Here is a 19,656-nt window from a genome sequence, read left to right as displayed (position 1 = left end):
ATTTTAGAATGAACTTAGAAGTAAGCCAAGATTTTTTGCTAAAATTTGGTTTGTAAGAGTTTGATATCTTCACCAGTCCTTATCTTGTCTAAGGTAATTTTCAGACTTAAGAGTTGACTAGTGTAGCATAGTTCTGTTTCATAGTTGTTTTAGGGAAAAAAGTTATTTTCAGTATGTATGTTTTCCTTAGCAATAACATATAGACTTGAAGTCAATTCACATTTTGTGTACTCAGATTTCTATAATAAAACATTAATTTATGTTAATTAGTAAATCACATCTATTTTATTTTATTTTATTTATTTATTTATTTTTGAGACGGAGTCTCACTCTGTTGCCCAGGCTGGAGTGCAGTGGTGCGATCTTGGCTCACTGCAACCTCCACCTCCTGGGTTTACACCATTCTCCTGCCTCAGCCTCCCGAGTAGCTAGGACTACATCGCCCGCCACCACGCTTGGCTAATTTTTTGTATTTTTAGTACAGACAGGGTTTCACCGTGTTAGCCAGGATGGTCTCGATCTCCTGACCTTGTGATCCGCCCGCCTCGGCCTCCCAAAGTGCTGGGATTACAGGCATGAGCCACAGCGCCCGGCCCAATCACAACTATTAATAATAGTGCTGCCTACCTAAAAATGTACAGTTATGTTTTTTAAGTGACACCCTTATAAGTTTGCTATAAAAAATCCTTTGTTTACACTCTGAGGATAAAAGACTAGTAGCCTCAATCTGATTAGTCAGTCTAATTTCATAATTAATTTTAAAAACTGGAAAAAAATAATATATCAGGAAGTTCAACTAAATTACATCTGGGATTTAGAGTCTGACTTAGTATAAGACACTTATATTTTCAGATTCAGACTTAATGGCATATAGTTTACTCTTAATTTGAGAGTCTGATATAAATATGTCTTTATATGTTGTGTTCAGATGGAAAATAAGGACCACTGTTTTGTTCAAGCACAGTGGGGATGGGGAATAAATGCCAAGGATGTGTGGAATTAATTAGAAAATTTTATACATATTACTGGGTTCTCATTTTGAGAAGTTTCCTAGGTTCTGTGGTTCCCAAAGTGAGTATTTAGAAAAATCTTTAAGAAAGTATCACCAGATTTGTGAATATATATTTTTTCTTTGGCAAGTTAAAAATAAGATTAAAATATTATTAGGTGGATTGCATTTTGACAGATGCAACAAACCCACTGGCTTTCTCCCATAAAGTTTCAATATTCATACTTCAAGGAGACTGTTTCCCAGTCTCCTTGAGTATTTTATATCCCTTATAAGAATGTTACATCACTAATAAGCATGAGTATTTTACATCCCTTATAATTTTTTACATGCAAACTTCATAAAGGAATGATATGGGTATGCCAACTATCCAATATTTACTTTCATGCAATAATGATTAGTTAGCACAATATTTACAGCAAGTCTCTATTCTATTTACAACTCCATAATGCCATTTGTAAGGAAATTCTCAACAAACTTTAAACATCTTTCTCATTAAGCAAAATTAAATGTTTAGATTAAATATGATAGGCACATTCTTTATATTTCTTTATTCATATACTAGCAATTGTTATGTACAGAAGAAACTAACTGAGGCTAAAGCTCTAATGTCCAAGAGAAATCATACAACTAAAAGTTGGAACTGGAATCTAAAATCCAGAATGGTTTTGTTATTCATTAAATATTTGAACTCAGCAAATCACTTTCCCTTCTTGTTTCCTGTTTTTCTCATCCGTAGAGCGAATCCATTGACCTACTTTAGCAGGTTTCACATTTCCACAGTAGAAACCTCTTGCAGACATAATCTTATGCATAATCCCCATGTGAATAAAACTAATAATACAAATAGAGTTTTTCTTATAAAAGCATCAATCAGGGAGGACGACAGTAGTGTAAGGGTGTGAGGGGCACTAGAGCCCACCCCACATGTTGGCCCTCACCTTCCCACACAACAGATGGAAAATGGCTTTAAGGCACATCAAACACTTTCTCAAATTCATGGAATACTTTTTGAAAATCATGTAATTATATGAACTTTAAGTTTCTTTATGATTCCAAAATAATACAATTCTCAATTTCGTAAATTGGGATCTGTCTATTAAAGTACTGAAAATCATATCATCTACCTTAGGAAAAAAAATAATATATGCGAATATAAAGTTTATTCTAAGAAGGATTTCACAGAAAAAAACCCATATTTCATATTAAAGCCACTGATTTAAGTATCACATCAAACAGCTCTGTAATACCAAATAGTTCATGTTTAAGAAATGAATAAATAAATAAGACCCCAAATAACCGCTCAATGATTAGAAATTTGCAAAAGTCTTTTAGTTACATTTAAATTCCCTTACCCAGCTCTATACTTCACTTGGGAAATGGGGGGGAAACTTGGTAAATTTAAAGGCAGAATGTGTGTAAATGAAGATTTTTGCTTCTTAGCTTTGATAACCAGAGAGTGAACACTTTAAGCTCTAGTGGCACACATGATATACAACTATTAGACCCTTGCAGTCATAGTCTATGAAAACAAAATATGTTGAAGAAGAGAGCAAGTTCCACAAAATAGTTAACTGTCCAGGAAGAGAAATGCCTGCAGGAGAAGTTCTTCACACGGGGCCATTTTCTTTGCCAGTTACTGCAATGGATTTGATGATTGTGAGGCCGGAGTAATGAGTTTTCACTGTGACTAATTTCTGATGTCCTTTATCAGCAAGGATTTCTAACTACCTAAAACAAAGGAAATGAGCAAAACCAAACTTTTAGTAATCCCTAAAGGACCCAAAGTGAAATTGTCCCAGAAGTTACCTTATATAGACTCTGTGACACAGTTCCCCTTTTGCAAAAATACTTAGTGAGGATCATTACTTTCCAACAGTCGTGTCCAGAGACCTACTTTGTAACACCTCAGGGAAGTTAACGTACTAGGTCTTGAAAGGTCTTTCTGGAATGTGCAGTAACTTGTAGTTTTCTTCTAGTAGCACTGCTAATTTTTGTGTTATAATTTTTGTAGGTCCATGGGGCCGATGTATGGGAGATGAATGTGGTCCAGGAGGCATCCAAACGAGGGCTGTGTGGTGTGCTCATGTGGAGGGATGGACTACACTGCATACTAACTGTAAGCAGGCCGAGAGACCCAATAACCAGCAGAATTGTTTCAAAGTTTGCAATTGGCACAAAGAGTTGTACGACTGGAGACTGGGACCTTGGAATCAGTGTCAGCCTGTGATTTCAAAAAGCCTCGAGAAACCTCTTGAGTGCATTAAGGGGGAAGAAGGTATTCAGGTGAGGGAGATAGCGTGCATCCAGAAAGACAAAGACATTCCTGCGGAGGATATCATCTGTGAGTACTTTGAGCCCAAGCCCCTCCTGGAGCAGGCTTGCCTCATTCCTTGCCAGCAAGATTGCATTGTGTCTGAATTTTCTGCCTGGTCCGAATGCTCCAAGACCTGCGGCAGCGGGCTCCAGCACCGGACGCGTCATGTGGTGGCGCCCCCGCAGTTCGGAGGCTCTGGCTGTCCAAACCTGACGGAGTTCCAGGTGTGCCAATCCAGTCCATGCGAGGCCGAGGAGCTCAGGTACAGCCTGCACGTGGGGCCCTGGAGCACCTGCTCAATGCCCCACTCCCGACAAGTCAGACAAGCAAGGAGACGCGGGAAGAATAAAGAACGGGAAAAGGACCGCAGCAAAGGAGTAAAGGATCCAGAAGCCCGCGAGCTTATTAAGAAAAAGAGAAACAGAAACAGACAGAACAGACAAGAGAACAAATATTGGGACATCCAGATTGGATATCAGACCAGAGAGGTTATGTGCATTAACAAGACGGGGAAAGCTGCTGATTTAAGGTAACATTTCAATTACTGTTAACTACACAGGCCTGTCTGTCAAGAATCATGAGTACCTAAGATATCCTGTACTATCTAATAACTTCTGGATTACATAGGGGCACAACCTAGGATGAGCTACCCCCAAATTTAAGGGTTCTGAGCTTGTGTGAGTTTGTCAGTGTTGTTTCTATTGTGCCCACATTTAGGCCCTGTATTACTTGAGTTATTTTGATTTTCCTTTCAAAGTCCGGAGCATGAGCAATTCTTCATGAAAAGATACTGCTTCTTCTCTATGTGTAGACAGTGTCGTTTCCCTATAATAGAAAAAAAAAATTGCTTAGGGGCTGAAATATTGGGATTTTAAATTCAGATACTTATTTTAGTGAGCTAATAGAAAAAGGCATAGTTGTAATCTCTCCAAGACAGCATTTTCAGAATTACGCTATAAACAAAATCTGCTCTAAACAACAACCCAGGGAGCTATACCTAAGAATAATTTTCTTGCACATTGTATATAATGGAATAACTCCCTCCAGAGAAGGAAACAGCAACCAGCCAAAAATAAGGTAAGTAGAGGGTATTGAATCATGAGTAGCCTCATTCAGGAAACATGTAACCAATTAGCTTCATTTTCTAGACAGAAATTATTTAACAAATTATCTTTGGGTACATAATGACTATATTATGAAAAACTATCTCATGTATGATTTACTTATTGTGAAAATAATTTTCATTGAGGATTATCTGAAAGACATGATGTTCTCTGGGTATTTTGAATTTTGCTCTTGGATAAACCAGACCATCTGGGAGTGGCTTATCTGGATATTTGCATAATTGCTTTTTCAGAAATGTTTATGCAGTTATGATTTGGATTGAACTGAAAAAAATATAGTAACATCAGTAAGAATTGTATATCAGATTTACTGTAGAAATGGTATTGAAAGTGTCATCAACTCTATCACACAGTCTATTCTCTTGATTAAAAAACATATAAGACAAATTTCCCTGAACTTTCGACCTCTGTGCTTCTGGTGAACCGCTGGATTGTTTTTCTTATGGCCTCTGGAAATCTTGTAACAGACCATATTTGCATGTTAACTTCTTCTGTTAAGAACCTAAATAGGACTGTGTGGCATGCATGTTGTTTATTAACATATCTTTAGCTTTATTTAGCTTTATTTTTTTCTCACCTGATTTTTTTTTCAATCTATTCTTGTCTACTGATTTTGCTATGCATAGATTTTGAAATCTGGTTAAAGTGTTTTTGGAAAAGGATATAGTTTAATTAGATAAACAAAAATTGATTGGTCTGTCTAAGACAATAACTTTCTCTCATCATAGAGTTCTGGTTACTGTTTTTTGGAATTTTTGCTACTCTCTCCCCTCTTTGTATTGATACGATTGCATTTTATTTCAGCTGTACAGTAATTTGCCCTTTTTCCATTCTAGTTCTGGTCCTGTGGCCTTAAATGAAGGCTGTTGTTCTGCCTTCATTCTCCAGGTTTCCTACAACTCCTTAAATGTGTGTGTGTGTGTATGTCTGTGTGTGTGTGTACCTCTGATTCTGTATCATGTATATTTTCAAGTCAATTCCTATTTTGTTCTTTTCTGACTATCCTTATTCTGGTGATTTTCTTATCTCTTTTCCTGAAGTATATTACAGTTATATTAGTTACTTGGCTGACATCAAATAATTGAATGAGTCTCCAAGACAAGTTGAGTTGTTTCCTGCTATCACTGGGTTAGCATGCTGTAGACATTTAATTTAATGTTGACTACTCAATTAAAAGTGTAATTAGGTTAGTAGCTACCATTGCATAGAGCCTAATATTCTCATCCAGTTGTTTGAATTAAACAAACATATTTAAAACTGCAGAGTTTATTTGTCAGGAACTTGTATCCCATTAGAAATACCATATATAACTTCCAGTAAATTGATAGTTGCATATATTTTCTGACTTATTACAGTATAGGTTAAACTTTATGTTAAATATATTGGCTGTGAATATTTCTTTTATATATGAATTATCATGTGTGATCAAGAAAGTCCTAGAGAAGAAGAGCCAAAAATCAGATATTTTGACCCATGTTTTGCTCAGATATTATACCATGATATCAGTGAAGCCAATAAAGTGAAGAGTGAATCAATGACATCACCAAAGCACAGGGCCACAAATCAAGAACTTAGTGATCAAATTTAAAATGTTTTAGCTTCTATTAAATCCAGAAACAATTTTACCATGTAGGAGAATAAAAATAATTTAATATGGCTAAAAATTATATTATAGTAACTGCATAAGTTTAACTAAATAAAACCAAGAATCTGGGGAGGTAGATCATAGACAAAAATAATTTTAGAATTACTGCTCAAATGTTTAAGTTAACAATGATGGATCTGCCCTGCTTTCCACTTTCCAATAGACCAAAATCAATAAGAATGAAAAACACAAATGAAACTCTATTCTGACAGCAGGAAACGGTTACAGTCCCAAACCACAGTTGATACAGAAATTTGGCTAATGTGGTAAAATTAGACACAACTTAGGGAGGACACTTAGAAGGGCATTATTTGTTACAGCTTTCATGAACACTCAGAATCTATAAGAGTAGCCTGAACTTTCTGAGGGGACAAGCCAATGACACTTCCTTAGTATGACATGGTCTGTGTCAATGAAAAGGGCTGCTGAAGCATACTTGAGTTCTGCTTGAAATCAGAATAGCATAATAGGCAGGAAGCCCACTATGCTATTATTGCCAACAAAAGACTATCAGTTTGACAGACTGAGGGATTAAAGTTTTGACAACTAGTGGAAGAGAATTCTAAATCACTACACATACACTAGGACACAGGAAACTTCCCTGTAAACCAGTGACTTCCAGCCAGGCTGGGTGAAATCTTAGCAGGACCAAGAGATGGTATGAAAGTATACCAAGTGTTTCTCCAAGAAACCAAAGATGTTAAAGGAGATATGGTTTTCTGAATCCAAAACAGAAAGAATTTAAAAACAGAATGAGTTTAAAAGTGATCTGTTAGAGCTCAAAAAAGAAATGGAGGAGAATTATAAAATAAGAACAGAAATGCAATTCACATTAGAAGCAATAAAAAATGGAAAAATATTTGGTGGTAAAAAGAGTCAATGACATAGAGAACAGTTTGAGAACATCAAATAAACTAATTTTTAAAAGAGATAATGGATATGCAAACAAAGGACATTACTATATGAAACGCTGATGTTCCTGAAGATAGAACCAGAAAAATTAAAACAGAAAACACAACAAAATACAAGGATAAGACTTTCCTGAAATTAAAAGAAGACCTTGATTCACACATCGAAATTGTACAAGACTAATATTCTGCAAGAAGAAGTTGAAATAATGACCTAATGGGAGAACTAATATAGATCAACTTTTATGGAGAGAGATAGGTGAAGAGACATCAGACTGAAAGCTGGGACGGTGCTCAATTGTGAAACATTAGAAGCATTCTCTTTAAAGTAAAAAATAAGACAGGACAGCAGATTATCTGTAATGATAAGACCTTTTCATTCTAAGTACCAGTCAATGTACCTGAAAAGAGAAGGAAATGAAAATTAGAAAGCAAGTGGTAAAAATAAGACCTTTTCCCTCAGATGTTACGATAATTCTGGAATACTCCAGCTAATCAATTGAAAATATAAACAATAAAAAAATCAATCAGGTTGATGTACACAAATATAATATCCAAAAATCAATATATTCCCTAGATGCTTAAAAAATTAAATATTATAATGGGGAAAAATATTAAAATATCTCATTTGCAAAAGGAAAACTTAAAACAAATCTGTAAATACGCTTAACTATAAAAGTTCTGCACTTAACACTAGACTTGGAAAAATAGAAAAGGATGTAGCTGTGCTTGTCTAGAATATTTAGTAAATATACCAACTGTACATTGTTACTGTGAAATTTATAAGGGAAAAATAGATGTATTAGACAGGAAAATACTGAAAAATAAAGAGAGAGGAAAGGCTAACTTCACAAGATAATTAAGTGCATTATACTCTATGGTAATAACGATAACAAGTAATATAATAAATTATATTTATACAAACAGATCAGGCACAGCCACTCTTCATTTACAGAAATTTTATATCAATGTAAGGAACTGTTTACCAATTAAGTTCCCAGATCCCAGCCAAGGGCAAACCCTCCAAGCAGGCCTTTCTAAGGATAGGAGTCTCAGGCTGCTGTACTAACTCTTATGAGTGTTAAATAAAATTTATAGGAGGCCATGGGTCAGGATTGAGCCTCCTCGTCCTGCACCAGGCCCAACAGACCAAACCAAAATGGTGTTGCTTATCTAAAAGTTCCAGTCACCAAACTGAAAATAAGTTCTTTATCTGCCTTCTGAGAAATCAGGGGAGAGAGAGGGAATAGCCAAATCCCCAAACACGCCAATCCTAGCAGACACGATAAGGACTTTTTGTTTGTTTTTGTTTTTGTTTTTTTTCTGCTGTAACCTTTACAGAAAAGTAACTTTGAAATGACCAATCCACGTTTTGTTTTCTGTTCTGCTTTCCTCAGCCCTTTACTATCTATAAAATCAACCTCCTCTGCTCAGCTCATGGGAATATTTATTCCAACTTGTGGAATGAAGTGTTGCCAAATTCCAGAATTGCAGATAAAACCTATTAACATATTTAAATTTGTTATTATTTTTTTCGCTTGACATAGACAAAATCATGCAGTTATTACCACATAAGGTATGTGATTTGGAATTAAACATGATGAAGTAAAGGCAATTTTACTCCACTCCCCTGCCTTGAAATAACCCAGTAACCCCAATCAAGGAAATAATCTACAGTTTAAAAACAAAAAAAGGAAAATGGAAAACTGAAAAAACGAAGTGTCTATATGATAAATCTGTGCCTCAGAGACAGAGGAAGCTAGAATCTGAAGCATGAAGGAGACCCTCTAAAGCACCCAGTGGCACAATCCATAAAGGTTTATCCAAGGCTCTTCTTATTGGATTATCCCAATCTGGTGGGGGGAAGGGCAAGACACAGGGAATCTGGGGAAGGTCCCTTAAGAGCCAGTTCCCCACCCCAGAATCACAGAAGTGTAGCTGTTGGAGAAATTAAGCAGAAATGTTATTTTCTGGTCTTCTGGCTGAGGTAAGCTGTCAAAGGTAGAATGGAGGAGGAGTAGGGAGAGGAGGCAGCCATCTCCAGACTGCAACAAGCATAGCCTGTGACTGCCATTGCATCCTCACCTCTGGAATGCTCTACCTGATGCAGCTCACCTTCTCCTCAAATGAAGAACCAAATCTGCGTATTGAAGAGCAAGGAACAAGGATGAAATCTGCTCTAAGTAATACTAGAAACATTTAATGGATGTAGTGCCAACTTTTGAAAATATCTTCCATTTGAACCTATCTTGTTTTGTCGAATTGTCTGACAAGAGCAATTAATGGTAATTATAATTCCAGGAGAAGCATTTCCAAAAAGTGTGGGAAATTCAACCCAGTGAATTCCTGAGGGAATAAGACAGATTTAGGATTTAAAACAGATTTCTGTTGGCTAAGCCAAGAAAAGTAGAACTATCCAGCTTCTAGATAACTCCATAAAGCAGATACTTCAGGCACAAATACATGGGATAAACATAACTGGGTAAAACATGAAGGGGTGAATAATATAATAACCTCTAGAAATATTAACATCTTGGAGTATTTTTATCTCATTTCTGTTACCAAATTCATTTTTCATTTTAAGTCTTTATATAAATTCAGCCTTAGCATTTCAGATAGTAATGAATAATACTTCTTAAAGTGGATTTCTGATTTTTGTTTTCCAGGCCCAGACTTTCTGGCATCCCCTCTCATCTTCAAATTTAAAACTGTTGAGCAGAAAATTGTATTTTTTCTCAACACAGCTTATCTCTTTTTGCCTGGTTCTTGTTTTACCTTAGAATACTAGTTGTTAATTACTCCAAACTTCTGTTTTAGGATTGCTTTCCAGAATGGTGATATCAAACTTGAATATAAAGCATTTGCTTTATAACAGTTGTGAAGCTGGCTGAATCAACAAGAATGGAATTTCAGTAATTGATAATTGGGATAAATAAATAATAAATAAGAATAGTAAACCTATGCATTCATGGCTACAGAGTATTGAACAAGTCATTTACACTTTCTGGGACCCAGCTTTCTCATCTGTAAACCCTACGTGTTCTGGGATAGGCAATGATGAGGTAGAGAGGGAGAGAGCCTAAAAATAAATCTCTAAAAGCCTTTCAACTTTTGTGATTCTAATGAACCCCGAACAAACACCATACCTAAAATTGCAGACATAAAATCCTATATATCTTTCTTGGCAGAGAGTTAATTAATTTTCAACATGGCCTACAGATCAGTTCATACTGAAACATCAGGGTGAATTTCTATGCAGTGCCTATAGACTAAGGCAGCTCTCCGCAGTCGTGGGAGTAACTGCAAGGTTATCACTCAGTTGATGAGCTATATGGTTCCTGAGGGCCCATCCCCACGCTACGACTTTGTGAATCAGTAAAATTGCAAATCTAATCCTAACCTTACCAAAGAGAAAGGAGAAAATTGCCCACTATTTAAAGTAACACTCCTTTTAGTTTGTTCAGAATCCATTTATAAAATTACTACTTCTAAATAGCAGGCTTTTAGATCTTAAAACTTTCTGTTATATCCAAAGCGTCGAGTTGCCCGCCAGATACTCATCATCACGTCTCGCAAGCTTGCCTCGGCTGCCTGTTGGCCACACCTGACTAAACAGAGTCAGTATGCCCATATTCTTTGGTAGATGGTAGATGGCTAAAAAGGACATTTTAGTTTTCTCAAAATGTCGAGCTGACCAGGCAGTATATTATGTTTGACCTTAGAGGTCCACTATCACCTCTTCCCCATCCTGCTCGTGTGTCCGGATGCTGACCTCTGAGCAGTGTATTCATAGGCTTCTGAGCCTTCTTTCTCATTGGATTCTACCAATGGGAGAAAGCAGCAGTATATCAGATGGTGGGAAGAGAGACTATTCCTGTCTGTTCCTGGCTGAATTTCTCTAGCAAAGGCTCCTGCCTCTGTCCAGCAGTCCTCTCCCCAGCTCTAGGTCTACCTCAGATTCTAGTAAAATCCTTTCCCTTGATTCCTTTATCGCCATAGGGTAATAATCTTCCTATAGTTAATAGCTGCAAGATGCTATACCACTCCTCGATGCCTACAATTTTGTTAATAATCCTTTTACGAACTTTTCTGAATTAACCCCTGTGAGTTTACATTGTTTTCTGCTGGCCCTGATTGATAAATAATAGCTATGTTAAAGTACGGTGTCAGAACCAGAGAACTGCTTCTATGTCATTGTTAGTTTACTCATCGACTAATTAATTCACTATGCATTTATTTACTTATTTACCTTTTCATTCCACAAAACTAAAGGCATCAAGACATTCTGGGCACTAGAATATTCAGACAAAAAGACAAAACAAAGATCATAATCTCAAGGATCTACATTTTATTATAGAAATAATGTCACAAAAGAAACAATAAAATATTAGAGGTGCTATGTTTTGTCTACAGAGAGAGAGAGAAAGTGCATGCAGATAACAACAGAGATAATGAGTTCTTCCTGGAAGGAGGTTGGCAGGATCAAGAATGGCCTCCTAGAGAAAATGCTGCTAGAGTTAAGGATTAGAAGGCATGCACCAGGTCTAGGATGGAGATGGCCAAAGAATATGGGAACAAAAAGAGCAAAGGCACTGAGAATTGCAGCAGTAATTGTTTCTTGTGGAAAAATACTGTTTCTGTAGGTTGTTTCACCTCTGGAGGTTAGATTACAAAGGGAAGAGGAACTAGCCTAGAAGAGAAATGGAGAAAACCTATAAAGGTCTTGGAAACCTATAAAGATCTTGGAGGTCAAGTTTAAATGTTTAGACTTTATATCCTGCAGGTCTAAACATTTCCACATTTATTAGTAACAGGGTTTTTAACACACCCCAATGTATGTTTATTTATTTATAAGTTATATACATTTGCTATTATAAAAGTATATTGCATACATTTTAAAATCACAGTAATTAAAACTTTAACATAAATAAATAAGGAAATAATATTTTGCTAATCACTATGGCGTTATGTTATCTTTAGCTAGGATTGTAAGGCAAATTATTCATGAGGAGGTGCATTATTAATGATAGTGATTTTAGCTTATTTTATATACAGTATTTTATTTTTTATATAAAAAATAAACTATCTTTTTCCAATCAGTTAAAGGGGAGCGCATACATTTTCTTACTCCTACCAAAGGTATTTATATTTATTTCAAAATGATAGAGCAACTAGGCAGTCAGAACATATTCTTCACTAAACCAGCATTGAGACCCAAGACAGCTGGTCTGACCAAAATTATAATTCAAAAATAACTTGACTTCTATTTTGTTAAATTCCCATTGAACATCCCTCATTAACTATGACATCTTTATCTTCAAACTTATGCTCCAGTTTATGTACATCTCCCATTCTGATCTGTTCACCTGTTATTATCCAAATTTGTTTCTATTTACTTCTGCTCTTTTCCTCAACTTAATTTCATTCCTTAAAAAAGTACTTTGCATTTATATTATGTCAGGTCCAAGATTTCATGAAAAATTGTTAAATATTGAAGGTTTTCTCAGGAAATTTGTGTTATATTATGAAAGGCTGTATACCAACACATATATATTTATATGTATACATTTTGTATGTATATATTTATATGTAGGTATATTATGTAAGGCTATATACCAACACATATATATTTATATGTATGAATTTATAATCTATGTAATAACAATAGGTGAATGACTAGACAAACTTTCTTTTTTTAAGTAAATATGATTTTTATTTAATTTTTTTTATTTTACTTTAAGTTCTGGGTTACATGTGCAGAGCATGCAGGTTTGTTACACAGGTATACATGTGCCATGGTGGTTTGCTGCACCTATCAACCCATCTAAGAAAGATGCAACGTTAACCTTAATCGCTTACATTAGGCTAAGACAATGCCTAGAACATAATCAGCTCCCAGTAAATGTTTGTTTCAGTATTAAAATTTAAGAAAATCTTTTAGTTTTAAAACCTGAGTCTTTTAGTAACTAACAGGAATTCAACTGAAGCCAATGAGAAAATGGAACCTTCTAAGGTCATGACAAAAAATAACCAGAACATGTAAAAGAATATCCTCAAAAGATATGTTTTATTCAATTACGATAATATACATTTATACTGATTCCATTTAGGATACAACATTGAGAATATTATTTCAATCTTATTGTTCCTGGTTAACACTAAATAATTGCTGTTGCTATATTTTCTTTATAAAAGAGAAAATATACCATTATTAATATCATAAATGTATTCCAATAGTCTCTGAGAATTTTTAAATTTAGTGTCATCTTTTGTCCATTTATAAGTATCCTTACTTATATCAGTGACTCCTGTTTTTATATCTTCAAGCCACAAAGCTCATCACTATCAATTAGTTGGTGTCAGTGATGGCAAATTAAGGGCTAAAATTGTCAATGTCTACCTGTAAACTTCTAACAAATTCAAAAATATTAAACTGACCACCAGGGCCACTTCTTACATCCCAGCGTATGATTATCTCATCATGGACAGGATGTCTTCACCTCTCCTTTTACTTTTCCGGAGTATTTTTAAAATCACATTATTGGGGTATGCTTGATATATGAAAAGTTGTACATATTAAAGGCATACAACTCAAGGAGTTTGGGAATATGACCTTGATGAAATGATCAAGGTCATAAACATATTCATCACCTGCAAAGATTTCTTTCTGCTCCTTTTATTATTATTGCATAATTACTATTATTTTTATTATTTTGTGTTGTAAGAACACCTAACATAAGACCTACCATCTTAGGAAAATTGAGGTAGACAATGCACTGTTGGTTATTTTTGTTTTAAGTGAGGAAAGTTAAATAAAAAGAGGGTCCTAGGTAGTATTTTAAACCTTTGATGGATTTGGGGAAGGGACTAACCTTAAGTCAGATAATATATGTCACTGCCTAATCATCCTCCAAATGAACTTGAAATAAGGTTTATATCACTTTCATCACTTTTCCTGGGAGTTTTAGTAATATCTCCTATTTAGTTGTTCTATTTAGCTCTCTTGCTTGAGACAATGTGAGAGCAAGTTTCCTATGGGAGCCTTGCTGCTGATCGGGGCAGTGACCTTGCATTTCCTTGGCAGCAACTGTGATCTTACCCATTGTTTTCATTTATTTGCTGGAATTCTACTGGCTTGATGTGGGTAGTATTGAGTTTCGCTCTGACTCAAACAAGAATAGTTTTAAATAGGAGGAAATACTTTCAAAAGAAAATACAAATTCCCATAAAAGAGGGAATTTAATAAATCATTAATGCATTGTTTGTATAACCTAATTAAGAATATGCTCACTCTTTTAGAGTCTGCTAACACATTATATTAGTAATTCCATGTGTTTTATCTTATTTTCTTCTTTTTAGGCCTCTACTCACACTTTCACCTTGCTATGTTCTTTATTTTTTTTAAATCTCATATTATTGTATTATAAAGGGATTATCTAGCTTTTTCCCAAAAGTTTCATTGAGAGATGCTTTCTTCTCTACTTAGTACAAATATGTGGTCACTGATATTAGATAAAAGATGTGATGATGAAAAATTTGTTTGAGTAGTATTTACCAGTATAGCAATTGAATTGTAAGTGGACAAAATACTGCTGTGCTTAATACAAGAAGCCATTGTACAGTAAACATCTTGGAATATTGACACAAGCACTTACAATGTAACATACTGGAATAAATGAAGCAAGTTTTTGAAAAATAAAAATTAATTATGACTAAGGTTGAGACTATGCAACAATAACAACAACAAAATCATTTTAAGATTTCAAAAGACTACATATAACAGATCACAAACTAACCTACATAAATATGAACATACATATATTCCCATTAACAGATGGGTAAGAATGGAGACAGATACTGAAACAGAGATGTACATCCTAACTCTGGAATAATAAATATGAATTTCTCAGAAATTATTTTCAGTGGTATAAAATTGGAATACATTTGAATTTTATACAATATACGATATACTGATACATTTTGGTTTGTAAAATGGTGTTCAAATGCTTTTATCAAAAATATACTTCTCTGGCATTCTAATCTATCAAGGATCCCATATAATAAAATTAAATACAAAATAGGTGAAGGAGAACATAGTAGTCACTACCTAGTTCCAATTCTGTATAAAGCCTTATCCCTAACTTTGATGTCTTTAATTCTGTTTAGGAAAGACAAGAGAAAAACAAATAAATAAAATTACTTTAAATTACTGTAATTCTGGGTTGGCCCAGAGATTTTGTATCTTTTATGGGTTGCATAATGTAGAGTTCGTACTTGGTAAAAAATAAATCATTAATGAAAGGATAAATCTTACATAAAAACAACTAAAGTTTTTGAGAGAAGGACTGTACCTATATTTATTAAGGTAATTTGATAAGGCAGTAGAATTTGACCAGTTCCTCCCCAGAAATGTATAGAACTTACCTAAATAGGGTATGGTGGAAAGACTGAGCATTCCAAGTCAAACCTCATTTTTAAAAAATCTGAGAAGTCGAATGAGCAGGTTATCTGTAAGGGGCAGTCAAGATGCTGGTATGACTTGAATTAAAGGAGCAGGTGGCAAAAGAGCAGTAAATAACTTTTGAAAAGAAGCCCAATGACCTTGATGGTAAGGCAGAAAAATTTGGCCTTTTCTTCAGTAAACTGAGGCAAAATTATGTTCATAAACAGGAATGATATGCAGAATGGATTGGAGGGGTCAAATTCTAGAGTTTGGACAGCCACAAGTAAGGTCATGGTTATAATCCAAGAATGGGGTGAGGAAGCCCTGGATCAAAGTAGCAGCAATGGAGGCATTGAGGCCACATAGACAATACAGGATCAACTCAAGTGGAAATTCAATATTGGCAGTTTTCATTTAAAAGTTTGATTGTATCTTCTGATGTCTGCCTATAACCAGCCTCCAACCTTTGGAGTTCTGATAAATAAATGGCAAAATGCTGGGATGATTTGGATAGTGCTGGCAAATACTAGAAACAGAAGGAAAAGAAGTTGCCTGCCCTATTTTGTTTCTATGTTATTTCATCTTTCTCAAATAATATGTATCAAATAATTGGTCATTTTATTTGGAGTCCCACATCCTCAATAGACGAAAGTCAGGGAAACTCTGAGATGATTTCAAGTGGCCAGAACACTAAAGCTGATCCCAGGCTCTGTTTGTTATAACCTTTCATGATACTAACAACTGAGGTTTTCTTCTATTCCTTGTTCAACCTAGACACATGTTTTTACTGTTTATCCTTGTATGTGCTAGCCAAACTCTACATGTTCTAGGTTTGACCCTGCTGGAGAGGGAGAGATGAGTGAGAAAGGATATTTTTAAATAATCACTTCGCTCTACTCACCCCCACCCCCACATTTACTTACTTTCTCTAATCCTGAACTGCAATAGAAGATGAAGTCAGCCATGGGGTGTGGCATAGCATTCTTTTCTTTTATAATAGATGATGAATCAGGAAGTCTGCCCTGAGAGTGTGGCATGACAATTTTTTCTTTTAGATGATGAATAAGGAAGGAGGACTTCTAATCAAGGAATAATATGGATTAGTGGAGGAGGGAACAGGGTAAGACACAAGAGATGCTACTGAGACACAAAATTTAATGAGGCACTCACCCCCAAGGTCATGCAAGTGCCTTCTTAAATTTTGTTCCTAGGTACTTCCTTGCTTTTCCTAGTTCCACCCTAAGTGGGAAGAGGAGTGAGCTGACTCATGGACTGAGCTGACAAGGGAAGAGCTGACTTGGCTCTTATTTTGTTCCTCTATGCTTACTGGTTATTTAAAAAAAATAATTCATATAATCTATTCATGACATTAATACATGGCCCTTCACTGTGTTATTTTAGAAATTAATGTTGAGTGGGACAATTTTAGATATTCAGCCAGGTCGATAAGAGAGAATAAGGCAAGTGAAACCCTGGTGGTCCTGTTTAAGATAGAGCTTTTAGGTAGTCTGGAGAGGTAGTGTACCTATCTGCCGGGAGCTTAGAAACTAAGTCATGTTTGACACTAGAAGAATCGTTTTACACAACTGATATGACATAACACCAGCATCAGATTCAGATGGCCTGGATTAAAGTCAGAACTTTACAACTTATTTCTTAATTTTAAAGTAGGTATAAAATCCCTGCTTTACCTATGTGTCAGGATTATTGTAAAGATACAAAAAAATCATGAATGTAAAATTGCCATGTAAATTGATAATGGCTGAGGAAAACATGAATTTTATTAATAATAATAAATAATGGCCTTAAAATAATTAGATGGTAAAGATAATTAAAAACAAAAGAGAAAACAAAGTTCTTACCTTCTTAAGTTTTTTAAATCTCTTTCAAAAAAGGCGGGGTTATATTGAATAATGAGGAAAAATCTATATGTGATGTATATACAATTTGGAAAATTAAAATAAACACCATTTTTAGGTATATGTACCTTTAAAATGTTAAGACAAGACCAATATTAAAAAGATAAATGTTTACTTTGTAAATATATACATTTTACTTTAATATGTCTTTCCACTAACATTACAAAATCTTTTCCTACTCACACTAGCCAGAAAAACTGCTTTAAATTCTGGAAGCATCCAAATATCACTAATATGATGTTATCTTTAATACATCCTACCAAGCACAAAATAAGACTGTCCTTATGTAGAAGCCATGTCATTATGACAAACATATTTGAAAATTAGTTTTGTATGATTTGTGACATTCAACAAATCTGATACAAATCTGCAACAGCCAGGCCATTGAGTATTTTGATCTTCAAATAAATCATGGAGCTTTCCTTGGAGAAAAAATTACTGCATCACTGGTTTCCATTACAAAACAATTTATGGATGCAGAATTTTATAATTATTTTTATCCTTAATTATTAATAATTTATATCCTAACTAGTAAGACACGGCATTCAAAATTACAGTAGATAGGAAGATACTTTCTTTATGCTTTCCTTTCTTTAAGTGCCAAGGATTTATGTCTATTTGTGTCTACAGGAACTCTATGACAAAGACTAAACTCTGTGACTTAGTTCAGAATAATGTGAGGTTTTCTATATAATAAAAAAGATAAATCAGAGAAAAAAAGTAAGGTAAACCAAATCTGCAATTTAAAATAAAATATGAAAATGAGGATTGTGTTGGAAATTCTGGAGAAATAGTTATTAAAGGGATGTCATCATAAAGTCGTATAAAGTTTATATCTTGCCAGAAAGAAAGCAAAAGGTAGAAAGTAACTAAAAGAAATTAAAATCAATAGAAACTAGTTTAAACTGATGATATGTCGTGACTGGGATACAGTGTCATGATTTGGAAATGCAGTATTGAGTGAAATGTATAATGGATTATGTCATGTAAGGTTAATTTTGACAACTGTAAATCAGACTAGGAAACACTGTGAAATCATCATGAATGATGCATGTTCTCTGCTGTGTCATCTTAATTTTAGACTTGCAAATTTGATTTCTGAAACTGCATTTGAACAACCAAAGCAATGTGTTGTGAAATAGATCAATTTGAAAAGAAAACATTGCCTAATGTGAGTTGTGAGGTTTCTTGGTAAGAGTGCACTGGTGACATATCTATGCAAAGTTTCATTTTACCTCCCATTTCATTATGAGGCTGGTAGTCTAGAGCCGAGGGAGCCAGAGGAACACGTGAAGCTGAGAATAAATTGGGAGTGAGGGCAGTTGTCCTATATTGTTGCTATGGATAGAGCTGAATAGTCCATAGTGAGCTTTTATTGTCTATCGGGGACATTTACTGAGAGTGCCTGATGGAAAAGTACAGATTGAATGAAAACAGGCTAGTTCTACCCTGTTGGGGGCAAGTGAAGTGCTTCAGTTGTGCCAGATTAATTTGATTGTGATAATAAGCATGTGTTTTTTCATATCATTCATGTGTAGTATTTTGTTAACTAGACCATGAACTACTTGAAACTGTCTTTCTGATTCCCCTACCCTTTCCTCCTCTGTCTCTGTTGAGAGGACTGTGAGGAGCTGCTCAGCCATTGGAGGTTACCAAAGGATGAGAAGGGTGTTGTCATTCAATATCCAGAAAATACAGCCTGTGAAACCATACCCATTGTTCTGCATTGGTCTTCTCTATTATAAATGATCATGTTGATAATGTCTTTTTTTAAAGTTGGAATTTCAGTTATGTCTTTATACTTGTAATCCCCTCACAGGCTTTGTATTTATTATTTCATTAGTGAAAAATGAATGATAGTTCTTTTACATGTAATTAAATTTATCTACAACAGTAACTGCAATGCCACAGGTGTATCAGTAATTTTTAAAGTGTTTGTGAAATTTTTCTAGAAATGTTTTTAAATGCAAGATAGATTTAAAGAAAATACTTTAGACTTACAAAAAATGCTTTAAAAATATTAAGAGACAAATTTACTTCAATGAAAGAAAATAATTGTTGAACATTCAAGGAAATTACAATTTAGGGCATTTGTAGAGGAGGAAAGGTGTGAAGTAAGAATAAAATTATTAATTACTTAACTAGTTTTATTGAGAAAGTTCATCACATTATTGATCACGTTTGTCAACCCCATGGTTTATCATTGCCAACTTATTCTTTTTATCTGAGAGAAGTAGACTAGATGCTAAGGAAATTCTAGACCAAACTAGAGCCTTCTTCTATGTTAAAGA

The 19,656-nt window shown here is 34.7% G+C and overlaps 1 protein-coding gene across 1 annotated transcript in view; it reads left to right on the top strand.

The window, feature by feature from the left end:
• Positions 1 to 19,656, top strand: part of THSD7A (thrombospondin type 1 domain containing 7A) — a 474,918-nt gene that overhangs the window by 192,023 nt on the left and 263,239 nt on the right. Inside the window, exon 2 of the mRNA XM_003824998.6 lies at positions 3,024 to 3,855. Within this exon, the coding sequence (XP_003825046.5) occupies positions 3,024 to 3,855 (832 nt within the window). The remainder of the gene's footprint in view (positions 1 to 3,023; positions 3,856 to 19,656) is intronic.

The sequence above is a fragment of the Pan paniscus genome, chromosome 6 (assembly GCF_029289425.2).
Source record: "Pan paniscus chromosome 6, NHGRI_mPanPan1-v2.0_pri, whole genome shotgun sequence".
Lineage (NCBI taxonomy): Eukaryota > Metazoa > Chordata > Mammalia > Primates > Hominidae > Pan > Pan paniscus.
This window is presented reverse-complemented; position numbering and strand designations above follow the sequence as displayed.